The 14,575-nt window shown below is 40.2% G+C and overlaps 1 protein-coding gene across 5 annotated transcripts in view; it reads left to right on the plus strand.

Annotated features, from left to right (window-relative positions):
* Window positions 1-14,575, plus strand: part of ralgds (ral guanine nucleotide dissociation stimulator) — a 98,307-nt gene that overhangs the window by 70,439 nt on the left and 13,293 nt on the right. For 4 of the 5 annotated variants that reach the window (XM_050050208.1, XM_050050213.1, XM_050050212.1 and 1 more), the window contains exons 2-9: window positions 2,054-2,358; window positions 4,361-4,435; window positions 6,532-6,725; window positions 7,604-7,728; window positions 8,194-8,409; window positions 8,531-8,634; window positions 8,760-8,844; window positions 14,265-14,342. In XM_050050208.1, coding sequence (XP_049906165.1) covers window positions 2,054-2,358; window positions 4,361-4,435; window positions 6,532-6,725; window positions 7,604-7,728; window positions 8,194-8,409; window positions 8,531-8,634; window positions 8,760-8,844; window positions 14,265-14,342 — 1,182 coding nt within the window. The remainder of the gene's footprint in view (window positions 1-2,053; window positions 2,359-4,360; window positions 4,436-6,531; window positions 6,726-7,603; window positions 7,729-8,193; window positions 8,410-8,530; window positions 8,635-8,759; window positions 8,845-14,264; window positions 14,343-14,575) is intronic. The other variant, XM_050050210.1, reaches the window with a different exon arrangement.

A 14,575-nucleotide genomic window follows, 5' to 3' on the forward strand; every position in this document is an offset into this window, starting at 1 on the left:
AAAAATGTCGGTCTGTCTCTCCCAAACCCCAAAATGATGTCATCTAATGTCTTGTTTCGTACTCACGCCACTCACGTTTTAGTTCATCGTCATGGTGAACTAAAACCGTACGAACGTAAGAAGCTGCAACGAAAGTATTTTGGGGTACTTTTATAGTACTTTTCTATAAAAAATGACTCAAACCGATTAGTCGAATACTAAAATAGTCACTGATTATTTTAATAATCGCTTAGTCATTGATTAGTCGACTAATCATTGCAGCCCTATACCCCACCCACCTTCCTCCTTCGATAAATACAAAACAGGCCTTTACAAGAATTTACATGAAGTTGGTTTTATTTTATATTTCACATAATACATAAATTTGTCTAAAAAAAATAAGAGATTAACAATTCCCAGCTTTTTGTTTGAAAAACAGCACTGCATGGTACAGGCAAAGGTCTTTAAGATCAATACCACAGTGTCCATGACTTTGACCTCGTCCCAGTCGATGCTGTGACTGGTTTCGGTCTCGTGTTCACAGACTGCTGATGTTTGTTTTCAGTGTTCTCTCAGTCTTTTGTGCAGAGTTTTTTTTATATTTTTATATAAGTTTCTGTTTCAAAACACAGACATTGTTCAATACTTTCTGTACCTTTTTATGTCCTCGTGTTAATACTGAGACCAAAGACAAGACAAATGTTGGTGCATATTTACATATAAAGCAATACAACTGATTTGCTTGGTTTATAAAATGTCATAAAGCTGTGGAAAAACTCGAGACAGTTGTGAAATTAAATGGTAAATGGACCTTCGCGTATATAGTCTAAGTGCTTTAACACTACATGTCACATTCACCCACGGGTGGCCGAGGCTATTATACAAGGTGCCACTGGAAGCAGATTGGAGTTCAGTATCTTGCCCGAGGCTACCTCCACATGTGGGCTGGAGAAGCCAGGGATCGACCACTGATCTTCTGATTAGTGGAGGACCACTTTCAGTTCATGAATTGGGTCCATCAGTTCCCTTAAGCCCAAAGTTTCATCTTTAAACAACTTGTTTTGTCTGAGCAGCTGTCAGAAACCAAAACACATTCAGTTCACTTTCACATGAGACCATTCTCACAACTGAGAGACCAGAACTGTGAAAATATTTGGCATCTTTGCTTAAAAAATAACTATAAAGATAAATTGTTTATCAAACAAAGCAGACCAATTCAGTTTCGTTGATAAAGCCCTTGACATCAGAGGCTTTACAGCATACAACATCCGTCTGTCCTTTGGACCCATCGAAGTGGTTGATTTATTTTCTGTTAATCAATTAATCGCCTACTTGTTGCAGCTCCACTTCAGAGCTTTGTCTTGTAAAGTAGAGGCTCAAGAACGATCTGGTTTCACTCCTAATCTGTCAGAAGTCACTCAGATTATTTTTCTTCAAAGTGAAGTTTAGTTTTGTAACTCGCCGATTAGTTTCTGTTGTGTAACATCCAGCGGAGCTAATGCAGGTTACACGCATGACATGCTGTTGACAGCCGTGATGATGACTAAAGCTGTCAACATCTTCTCAGTGTTCCTTTGTGGCTTGTTGCATTTTTGTTTTTCACGTCCAGGAGCAAACAACAACAACAAAATGCAGCGATGGTGACATGCAAACAGCCTACAGAGCTCGCATTCATGCAACAAGCGGCTTGTGTTAATTCCCTGTTTGGGTATCTAAAGGCTGCAGCTTGTATTGTAGTGCCAGTTATCCAGTAAGCTCTGTTTAGTAACAAGCTATTGTTTGTTTGTGCACGGCCACGCACATGATTCACAGAGTATGAGTCACAGGGAGAGACCTAAAAGAAGAGCGCCGGTCACACAGATGGTCATAATTAAAGGGTTTCATCCCAAAATGAGATGTCGGGCATTTTTAACTCGACGTTCCGCATGGTAACGATGGCATCTTTCCTCCGTCTTTAACTCCCTCTAATCTGCTTAGAGCAGATATTTGAAGAGCTTGTTCCAACATGAAAAATCCACCACTGCTTGTAGCTCAGGACATCAGCAGCTTATTCCTTGTGTCCTCTGTCTCGTAGAGCTCGACGCAGGAGATCGGCGAGGAGGCCGAGGAGGACGCCATCTTCACCATCACGCTGAGGAAGGTGCAGCTTCACCAGTCGGCCAGTAAGGGGCAGCGATGGCTGGGCGTGGAGACGGACTCGGCCCTGAGCCTCTACGAGACCTGCAAGGTGCGCACCATCAAGGCCGGCACGCTGGAGAGGCTGGTGGAGTACATGGTGTCGGCGTTCAGGGGCAAAGACTCCACCTACGTCACCATCTTCCTCTGCACCTACCGCTCCTTCGCCACCACCAAGCAGGTGCTGGATCTCCTGCTCAACAGGTAACGTGTCTGTGCTCTGGTGCTCGCCCTGGGGGATGAATGTTTGGGGTCACAAGATGATTTTATGTTTTTCAGATTTTTCTTAAATTTAACCTCTTTGGCCTCTAAAATTCATTTTGTAGTAACAATGTGAGAAAGAAAAATCACTGTAGTTCATGTTGTACTAAGGCCTTTTAACAGGGTGTTGGCATGTCCTTAAAAAGTCTTACATTCAATTTTTATAAATATTCGCACTAAAAGCCGTTAAATAGTCTTAAATTCGATTCTCGAAGAGGGCTGATGTGCTTCTTCTTTTAATTTAGTCCTCATTTGAGATGTTACAAACGTTGCATTTTGCCCATGGCTTCATCAGGTTCATCAGAGCATGGGTGAAACACATTGTTTGTAACATTTCAAATGAAGATTAAATTAAAGAAGAAGCAATTCAGCCCTGTTGTTTAAGGTGAATCTGCTAATTTCCTATCAGTCTGAAGTTTCCTGCCATCACCTGCACCAAGTTATAAAGACTGACAGTGCTGTGCACGAGGCATGGGCTTTAAAATGAGTCTTAGATTTTAATTTGTGACATCTAAATCACCACAAACATTTTATCTTTTGTCATTTATCCATCTTTTAATTTTCTCTTTTCAAGAGTCGAGCTCTTCTGTGTGAAAGTCCACATTTCTGATGTTGCAAATCTTTAAACCTACTGCTGAACCTTATATTGTCTTTACTTTATATCTGCACTGATCTGTTGGCAAAAATGTAGATTAACCTAACTCACTCTTATAACCATATTCCTACATTAAAACTACATATATATATACTTATCTTTATACTTATCTGCAATGCTTGAATAAGAAAAAGACTGGTTGTTGAAAAAAAATCAGCCTTAAATGTGGTTAAAAAATTATGTTTGAAAGTTTTTAAGAGGTGTTGCATTTAAGTTTCTTGATACCTGTAGACACTCTGTTTAATTATAAAAGGTCACAAGCCAAATAATTTTGGGAACCACTGCTGAAAATGAGCAGAAAATGCTTAATAAAATTACAAAGTTAGCATCATCCTCAACAATGAATAAGCAGTTCATAAACATTGTTCCCTTTTTGGTACGTCTGTGTGCCTGTGTATTTTCTCTGTCTTTTTAAAATTCGTGAGCTGCTACTGAAAAAAGATAATAGAAGAAAAGATGAGATGTTTTGTCCTCAGAAAAATCAGCAGCTAGGGTTGCAATGGTATAAGATTATCACAGTACGATAACTGTCTCAGAAAATATTGAAACCTGATTGGTCGCTGATGCACAGTGTCATCTATCATTAAACTGACTCACTTGTGTTTCTCTTTTTTGTAATTTTGTTCAATTTTAGGTCAGTTTAACATCATTTTCCACAAATACAATCACACTTTAAAGCCGTCTGTGAAAGACGATCTGTTTTTGAGCGTGAGAGATAAATTTAATTGCATATCTTAAACAATCTTAATGCACAAATATATGTTTATTTTTTTACTTTAGTGTCCTTGTCTTTTGATTTTATTCCATACATCAGCTTTGCTTTAATCTTTATTTTTAACACGACTGTTATTAAACATGTTGAATGGAAATTTGATGTGGTCATTAAAGTTAAAACACACATAGTGACACCAGCTGGTGGATTTTAGCTGTTGTTTGTACAGCTGATACTGAGGAGGATCTCCAGCTATAATTTATTGTTGGCTGATGAATCTGTTACAGTAGGTTGAAGTTTGTAAATGACGTCTAAGTACAAACATGTGCCAGATGTGAGACGTGTAACATTTACTTTCTTTTCTTACAAGTTGAATCAAAGCAGAAAATCATGAACACAGTAATATCTCTACTTTTAGATGGTGTGTGTTTTTACACACTGCTCACACAGGTTGCTCTTTATTTTAAGTTTAGTGCATGCTGTGTTAAAATGAAACTAATTCTTTCCATCAGAATTTGAACGTTGCTTTTATAAATAAAACCCTGCGGAGCAACGCTGATGTTGTGTTTCTGTTTTAGGTATGCCAAGCTCCCAAACGTCCCTGCAGCCACAGCACACAGAGTCTCCCAGGACGACTGCACAGAGCTGAGAAAGTGAGTGTGCTGCGACCTTCAGTGTGGAGCTGCCAACATTAATCACTGAGTACATTCACAGCGGCGGCGAGCCTCGTCCCACTCCTCCCTGACTTAAAGGGATATCAGCAGAGTTTAAAGCTTCAGCAGATTAATTTTCTCTGTGAGACACCTGTCAGACCGCTGCTGCCGGAGATGATAAAACACAGTTCATGAACTGATAAAGATATAATAAATCACAGAAAGATGCAGGTCTACAAAAGTGACAGTGGTTAAAGAAGTACTCTGATCTTTTACTCAAGTAAAAGTAGCAATACTTCAGTGTAGAAATACTCTATTATAAGTTAAAACTTGAGTCATAGTACAGCAGTATTAGCATCTGAAGTAGTAGCAGGTACTTGTTATGCAGAATGGCCCATGTCAGAATGATATTGGATCATAATTATTGATGCATTAATGTGTTCATCACTTTCATGTTGCAGCTGGTAAAGAGCTTATTTTAGCTCGTTTGCATCACTAGGGTTACCATTACTCATAAGAATTAAGGGAGCAGTATGTATGTGAATATTTTTTCTAAAGGACTAATTCAACATTTTGGGAAATATAATTAACTAAAGTAAAATTTTCCCTTTAAGCTAAGCTTGGTTTACCACATCCTGACTCCAGCTTTATACTTAAAGGTCCAGTGTGTTGGATTTAGGGGGAGATATTGGCAGAGATGGAGTATAACATAATAAGTATGTTTTCTCTAGTGTATAATCACCTGAAAATAAGAATTGTTGGGTTTTTGTTACCTTAGAAAGAGACGTTTATATCTACATAGGGAGCAGGTCCTCGTCTACAGAGATTGTCATGTATATATATATATATAGAATACTTTATTGTCATTCACGTACACGAAACGAAATTTTGTTGCATTGACTCTTCAAATAGCAAAAATATCAACATGATCAGTTGATCAGTAAAAGTGCTTCATGTGCATGTTGCGCTGCCATGTTTCTACAGTAGCCTAGAATGGACAAACCAAACACTGACTCCAGANATATATATATATAGAATACTTTATTGTCATTCACGTACACATAGACACAGTGCACACTGAACGAAATTTTGTTGCACTGACTCTTCAAATAGCAAAAATATCAACATGATCAGTAAAAGTGCTTCATGTGCATGTTGCGCTGCCATGTTTCTACAGTAGCCTAGAATGGACAAACCAAACACTGACTCCAGATAGGGACACTTGTGTTATCGTGTTTTTGCATTTTCACGTTTTCGTGTCGGCCATTTATTTAGTAATTTATTTATTTTTCTGTTTTTGTTTTTTTTTTGGTAATTTATTTTCTGTTTTTCGTGGTAATTTTTTTTCCTGAACGAGGAGACGAGATGCTTGAAAATCTCGCGAGAAGCTCCCACCTGGTACCTGCCAGTGACCCTCCGAAAAACAGAAAAAAATTACTCAGAAAAACAGGGATTTTTTTTATTTGTCCAGTGAATGCAATACGCCTCCGTACTTCTGCAACTAGCAACATTGGAAAAAACGCAGATTTCTTTAACGTGAAAGTAATTTATTCAGTGATTTTAGCGGTTTAAATCTCTGGGTTTGTTTGTAGGCCTCTGCAGATAACTCAGCTCCCAGTAAAAACCCTCTTTGACGTCTGGATTGTAAGTTATCAGAGAAAAAAGTTGAGCACACATTAGAGGGTGCCAGGCAAACGGACCATCAGCAACATGCCAAACGGTGAAAGTGAAACTTCAGTGTTTTACTGGTTTGAATCACCTGGTCCGTTTGTTTTGGAGAGGAAGAGACCTCTGTGAGAATTCAGCTCCTGATTAAAAACCTCCTAAACAATGACGGAATTCAAACTGGGATAAATTTCAGCTGGTTGAAATCTACAATCCTTACTGCTAGATGCCACTAAATCTCTGTAAATCTAACACACTGCTCCTGTAATGCACACACATGATAGATTTTCTCATCTCACTCTCTGAAAGAATGCAAACTATTTCTCTCAGAAGGTTAGCTTTCCTCACCTAAAGGAATTTATCAGCTTAAAATCGTGCCTCAGATTTCATAATTTGTATTCCTCATTTTCTTGTGTGTGTGTGTGTTGCAGCACTGTGTCGTCCATCCTGGGCGCGTGGCTGGACCAGTACTCCGAGGACTTCTGGAGCCCGCCGAACTACGACTGTCTGCACCAGCTCATGTCCTACCTTCACCTCCACTTCCCCGGCTCGGACCTGGAGCGCCGCGCCCGCAACCTGCTGGCCCACTTCCACCGCCGACAGCAGTGTGAGCCTGATCCTGATGGTATGAAGGCAGGACAGGAGAGGGACAACAGGGCAGGGAGTCCAGAAAAAAAACTGAAGTCAGGGTCAATGTAGAGATGTAGCTCGGAGAGGAAGGCTGGATTAGGTTTTGATAGAGACTCAGAAAATACTCCACTACGAGTAAAAGTCCTGCATTTAAAACCTTACTTTAGATACTGTTGGGTAGTTTAATTCAAAATCTCTAAGGATCGGTTCAGACCAAAGATTTGCGACGAGAAGAAACCATTTTAGAACAGTGCAGAGAAAAGTTGCAGCGGTGTGAACTGCCTGTTTCAACTCATCTCGTCGCAAATCTTTGGTCTGAACTGGACGTTAAAAGTCAGAACAACAGCCTGTTTCCAGCTTTGTAACGATGCATTTTCCAGCTGATCAAAGACCGTTTTTAAAGAGTTTATTTAGTTTAAGAAGGAGGAGAATTTTCTCAGCACATAAAGGAACATTCCAATACAATATTTACCTCTGAGATGTAGTGAAGTAGAGGTTGCAGTATAATCATCAAATCTGTGCCTGAGTAGAGTATGTGAGGACCTAAGTTACGTTCCACCGCTGGATTTTGATTGTAAATAAGTCTTGTGTGAGAGCAAACAAGTTGTCCTCATGTTCAGCTCCACATCTCATGTCCGTTCACATGTTGTAATAGTGGCACCAAAGAACAGTTTGCTTGTCCAGGTGATAAGGACTCGCTGGCAGTCACTGTCAGCACACATGAGATTGAGCGCTGAGAGAAACCCTGAAAACAAACACCAAGGTCACAGCGAGGATGAGAAACAGCAGCAGAGCAGGAACTGTGTTCAGCTTGAGCTCAGGTTGAGGCAGCGTTGTAAAAAAAAAAGATGTTTTTTTATTTAATCTCTTCAGGGGAACACATCGGCTGCCCTTTCGCTACGCAGGAAGAGAGCGGCTTTGAGGACGAGCTTCCTGCCTTCAGTTTCCTGTCGTTTGACCCCATCATGGTGGCGGAGCAGTTCACGCTCATGGACGCGGTGAGGATGTTTTTTCTTTCCCTTATCAACAGGTTTACTCTCCTTTAACCTCGAGAGTTTCACACACAGTTTGGCATTCAAATCAGTAAATGGTAGGTCAGGTTTTTAGGTCCTGCAACTAGTGATCGATTCAAATTTTCCAAAACTTTCTCCAAAAATTGGTGCGACCAATTATGTCTTATGCAACCAATAGCGTCCTTTTGTGAGGCCCTCTTCCTGCTCAATTCCCACGTGTTTTAAAACTGCCTCCATACCCCCCAGAGCCTCTCCAGAGCCATGGAAGACATTAGAGATCTTTATTTCATCATGTCATCACAACTAACTGCTGTCACATGCTGATCATTACTCCTAATCAAAGTCAAAAATCAATCTGTGTTTAATTATCCTTTAAAACAGCCTCTGCCTGAAACCACATGTTTGAAATGACTGGTTTGGTCCTTAAACTGTTTTGTTAATGTGTCTCAGGACCTGTTCAAGAAGGTGGTGCCCTACCACTGCCTGGGGGGGATCTGGTCTCAGCGGGACAAGAAGGGGAAGGAGCACCTGGCTCCCACCATCAGAGCCACTGTGGCCCAGTTCAACTCCGTCACCAACTGTGTCATCACCACCTGCCTGAGCAACCCGGCGCTGAAGCCCAACCAGAGAGCCAGGCTGCTGGAGAGGTGGATAGACGTGGCGCGGGTCAGTTTATTTCCCATTCAGAAATTATTTAATGGGATGATGAACAGCTGGTTGCTCATCAGACTGAAGGAAACAGTGTTTGTCGTATCTGTGTCTGACTTTATGTTCCTGTTGTGTTCAGGAGTGTCGGATTCTAAAGAACTTCTCCTCGTTGCGAGCCATCCTCTCCGCCCTGCAGTGCAACGCCATCCACCGCCTGAAGAGGACCTGGGAGGAAGTGTCACGGTACGTTTCTCAGTCATGGTTCAACAGCAGATGCATGTTCACACAGACTGAATATTGTTGAAGTCAGAGGAGCTGTTGGGCTCTTTGTTTGTTTTTCATGCACTGACCTCTGCGTCTGTCCACAGGGAGAGTTTCCGCACCTTCCGCGAGCTGTCCGAGATCTTCTCAGATGACAACAACTACTCCCTCAGCAGAGAGCTGCTGGTGAAGGTGGGTCAACGACAAACAGACACAAGAAGCACATATGTTCTCTTAATAACAGGGCTGAGGGAAAATAGATACAGCATAGTATTGCGAAATTTTTGTGTGGCGATATCTTATCATAACACAGTGCCAAGCATCGATTTTTTAATTTTATAAATGATTAATATTACAAATACAGGGGAGCTGGTGGCTTAGTGGTAGAGCAGGCGCCCCATGTACAAGGCTGTTGCCGCAGCGGCCCAGGTTCGACTCCAGCCTGTGGCCCTTTGCTGCATGTCACTCTCTCTCTCTCTCCCCCCTTCACGCTTGTCTGTCCTGTCCATTAAAGGCTAAAAAGCCCCCAAAAATATCTTTAAAAAAACAAACAAATACAAATTAAACTTCAGGTAGTCTACTAGAATAATAGAATCTATTGCTTTTTCAGTCCATTAGATACATTTTGCTTATATTTATCCTAGCGGGACTTAATAAATTGCAATATATCACAGTTTATTAGATCGCAATACTCAGCATTCATATTTAAAATCGCAATGATATTGTATCATGACATAACATCGTATCGTGGATCCTCTGGTGATTCCCACCCCTACCTAACAGTGACTTTAAATATAAACAATATCAAGCTAGATAAAACATTAGTATATCATTTTTCCATGTGAAAATAGAAGCAATAAAAACTAGTTTCATTCTCTTGTAGGATTTTAAAAATATGGATATTTGATATTTGATTAGATCAGAGCATTAAAATAACATTATAATCAATATTGTGATACTTATTCAATATTAGTTATAGTTACTGTCGCTCACACTACAATTTTTTCTCTTTCATGTATTGATATTGAAGTATTTGTTTGAAAGTTCACATTTAGAGCAATTTTGTCTCTCAACAAAAAAATTATTGGCAACACTTTTGATAATCAGTTAATTGTTTAAGTGCTTTTAAGCAAAAAAAGATGCTGATTCCAGCCTCTTAGATGTGACAATTTGGTGCTCTTTTTAGTCGTGTACAACACTTAAGTGAACATGTTTAAGGTTTTAGACTGTTGGTTATAATAATAAAGCAATTTGATGACATTACCTTCTGTTCTGGGGAGCTGCAGAGGGCATTTTCACAGTTTTCTTACATTTATAAATCAAACAATGTCTCAATTAACCAAAAATATAATCTGCGGATTTATCAACAACGAAAACAATCATCAGTTAAAGCCCTAATGACGGTATTTGAGTTTGTCAGTATCGCCCAGTGGTTATTCCCAAGAGTTTTTCTTGTGAATTTTCAAAAAATGTAGTTTACAGGATCAGTGTTATCTTATAAATTACAGACATTGTGATGTTATCCTTGTTTCCCACTCCTAATTTGTCTGATTTTCTCAGCGGGAATGGATAGTTATCTGGCTGATACGATGCAATATGATACGATACGATGTGATACGATACGATGCGATACGATACGATGTGATATGATACGATACGATGCGATGTGATACGATACGATACGATGCGATATGATACGATACAGTACGGTTTACTTTATTGTTTCCATATGGAAATTTGTCCTGGACCCAGGAAGTATTGCTTCCTTACAGTAATAGTCCAGAAGAAATGAAAAGCATACACCATAAAAAGAAAAAGAAAAACACATATTACACATAACAGTACTGCACATCAACCACTCATGTGTTGCACATAACACCAGCACACGACAGAGCACCATAAACAGCATATATTATACTGATGCTGATGATGGTTGCATGATGCAACAGAGGAGCTGCAGAAAATTAAATAACAGCCCAGAGACGGAGAGAAGTAAAGTGTTTTCTCTCACTCAGCCCTTTTTAATCAGCCAAACCGATCAATCACTCTGTGTGAGTTATATAACACCTGAGCGTGGCAGCTGAACAGATAGCAGCAGGATGTATGGCTTCATGACCCGTCCCGTCGCTGAACTTCCTCACGTCTGTTTCGTAACAGCTGCAGAGAAACATCCTGCAGGGGAGAACGCCTCGTACCATGTTCTGTTGGATCACAGCATCCATATATTACTGGTGATGTCCTGGGTGGGCTCCGTGCAGCTGACAGATTGCTGTCATCATTACTGTGATTTGTGGAGGTTAATGTAGAGAGGCGATGACACCTTCTCGTACTGACGCCCTCGATACAAGGACAGCAGGGAAATGTGACTGAACAGAAAATGAGACATCATGTCTTTATGTTCCGTATGCTGGCCTGCTGGTGTCGTGATAAGTGAAATAAATGGTTAGTTTTCAGTTAGAAATATTCAGCAGACAATTTACGTTGAAACTCGTACTTCTTCTTGGAGGCATAACTCAGTCAAATCTGATCACACAGACATGATACACATATTTTTAGGTTCAGCGTGACTTATACTTTATTATTATTATTTTAGTTTCTTCAGTATCAAAGTACTCCAGTGACCGTGTGTCCGTACATCCATTGGTACACTGCAAACAGGAGCTGCTATTAGCTAATTGTCCATTTCACATCACTGTAATGTAGTAATTTGATTGATATAGATTCACCAAAACCTCATTCCTCTTTCGGTCGTTATATCTTAAGACTGTTAATCATAATAAGCATGATTATGATATAAAATAAGGCTCATTGGTTCAAACTGAAAACATGCATCTTTTAACAGGTCACAAATATGTAGATTCACTTAAACGCTAGAAAAGTGCACTGAGTCGAGTTAGATGTTTGCCAGAGCTCATCACAGCCAGTCTGGACTCTAGAGTGCACAGCTGCTCTTGGTGAAAATGTCCCTCCTGGCACCCTTACAGTCAAGATGGCGGCGAAGATAACAGAAATGGTGATTTATCCATCTTGTATCGTGTCTAACGTCAGTGTATCGCAGCAGTTTGGTGTGGAATCAATCTGCATATGCTCAGGTTCAAAGTCAGACCAAACTCTCCTGTGAATGTTTTTGTGTTTTTAGCCATGACGAAGACCAAAATGTGGCGTGCATGAGGCGATGAAGCTTGTTGTTTTTAGCCGAGCTGTTTCAAGGAATGCCTTTCGCTCTCTGCTTTTGCTGCATGATTTTGTTGAGGACCTGCAGACCCTACTGGCTAGCTAAGTAGAGTGAGGAGTCAGAAGTCAGTGACGGTATGAAACAGTCAATAAAACAAGTTTTTCAACAATCATGTATCACTGCAAAAACCAGAGATCCTTGAGCTGCAGTCATAAATGTGTACACTAAATATTAGCCTGATAGAGTAATATGCAAGATAAGCTGCAGACAGATGGGTTGAAAGATACACATACGCGTGTACACATGACCAAATACATGATCACCTCCATGCTTACACCTGGTGGATATAAAAAAGATGTCTCAGTAGTTTCCGACTGAGAATTTGTGTCATCAGGACGGTGTATTGTGCTTAAACACTCGTTGGATTTGAACATCAGAGTTTAAGCAGACGTCTGTCTTCCCATTCACATGAATATCTTTGCACTGTGTCAAAATAAAGAGATGGTGAATGTATTATCACCTGTTTATAAACCTGAGTTATTGCTGATGTAACGGTGAGCGAACACCCCGGGCTTCGTGTTAGGGAATCCCTGCTGACGTCAGAGGGCGGAGGAAACCCGTGGCAGGTGCAGATAACAGCTCTAATCTGGCGTCTGCGTAAGAGAACACCTCGGGGCGTCGCCTCTCGCTCTATCTGCTCAGACCAGGCTGCGTTCAGTCAGCTCGAGTTACCGAGCGCTGCAGAGGGCCTCTGAGTATTACATCACTCTGAGGAATGTGAGCAGGAGGTGGATTCCCCCCACTTCTCTCTGAGATGGGGTTTTGAAGAACAGGCAGCATGAAAGTGTGGTTACATTCATGTTGATGTTCGTGCTTTGTAATCACAGAAATCACATTTTCACACATCTGAATTAAACTAACAAATGTCACAGTGCTTCTCATATACTTTTATTCATATAGGGCCATAAAAACGGAGTTCAATTAAACATCCATGAAGGGAGGTTCCCGCTTCCACAGAGACCTGAACATCCAGGCTAAAATATCTCATGTTAAAACAGCACAAACAATATCAACATCAAACTTTATTTGTCATGAAAAACAACAGTAGTTTAGTCGATTCACACAAAAGTCCATCGCTGTATTCTCAGAATTAAAGACACAGCCTGTGAAAACACTTGCATCATTTATTCTGGGGTTAACGAGGAGCTTTGTCAAGCTTGGAGAGCAACAAATGTAAAACAGAAAGCCTGTGTTACAACAAAGAGGGAAGTCTAACAAATTGTTACTGAGTTGCATTATGGGAAATGTAGGATTCCACATACTTGTTGTTTTACCCGTTCTAGGAACTCAAGTCAGGATATCTACCACCTCTATTTTAGTTCGCATTAACACAAAAATTCTCATTTCAGTCATGGATTCATTGCTGTATTTTCAAAAGTGAAGGGGCACTAGTACTCAGCCACTGAAAACTGCTGTATTATATATTGTCAGATCTTTGAAAATAACCCTGATGATCGGACTTGGAGACTACTGGGAGATGACGGCATTTATAGAAAGCCTCTGTTACAACTTAAAGATGTGGGGGAAGTCTAAAAAATGTTAGTCAGTTGCATTATGGGAGATATAGGATTGTTATAGGGGATTGTAACAGAGTGGTGCAGGAATGAGTCCAAAAACGTGGAAATGAGTTAGCACTGTAGCACTCACGATTCCCTCGTCTCAAAGTCAGTAGGTTTTTGGTCAGATGCCTGAAATAAGGTCTGTGTTAACACAAGCTGAAGAGACTTTCACATTTTGTTCAACGACTTAAAATACGTCAGTAAATGCCACTCGTGACAAGTAGCTAAATGAAACTACAGATTGCATCACTTTGAACACGGCTTTACAGCCTCGTTGTGGTGGCTATTTAATAATACTGTTAATTATTCTGTCATCAATATCTGATTATGGTCATACAGTATATGTGATTTTTATTTTGTTTGTCAGATAATATCGATGTCAAATTTGCAGCAGATTAAAGGGAGCAGGATTTCTTTATCAAAGCTGGATATTTATTCTATTAAATTAGGTAGATTTATTATATATAATGTTTTGGTTTACACAACCTGCATGAAGGTTGTGTTGACTGAAGTGTCTTTAATATACTTTATAAACCAGCTTTGAGTGAAACAGTTTGTCACTCAAATTTTGTCAATTGAATTAGACGTTTTGTAAAAAGCCTGAACTGTTTTGCAGCTGCGCAAAGATTAATGGTTGTCTCAATTGACATGGATGGAAAATTATTTTTAAAAAACACGCTGTTACTTCTGTATTGTCGTTCTTATTCAGATGTGTTGCAGGGTATAAAGCCCTGCAGGTGAAATGTGTGAAACCGTTGCACTTTATTTCTTTGTGAATTTATTAGACATAGATACACTGTGCTGTTGTTTTTCTGCAGGAGGGCACCTCGAAGTTCGCCACTTTGGAAATCAACCCCAAACGAGCTCAGAGGAGACATCAGCAGCAGAGAGACCTGGTGAGTCCACACACTGAAACACCAGAGGGAAAGAAAATAGTGTCCTCATCACAGAGCTTCTGACTCATGTTTTTACACTCTCACACTCTGCTGCCTCCAACGCTGAACAATACACTGTATTAATTCTGTGCCAACAGCCTCATCTAGTGGCAGGTAGAGTCACTGCAGTTTGTCTGGAAGAAAGAGACCAAATACTCATTAGACTGTTATTTCTGACATAAACCAATTGAAGA

This window comes from Epinephelus moara, chromosome 8 (assembly GCF_006386435.1).
Source record: "Epinephelus moara isolate mb chromosome 8, YSFRI_EMoa_1.0, whole genome shotgun sequence".
Lineage (NCBI taxonomy): Eukaryota > Metazoa > Chordata > Actinopteri > Perciformes > Serranidae > Epinephelus > Epinephelus moara.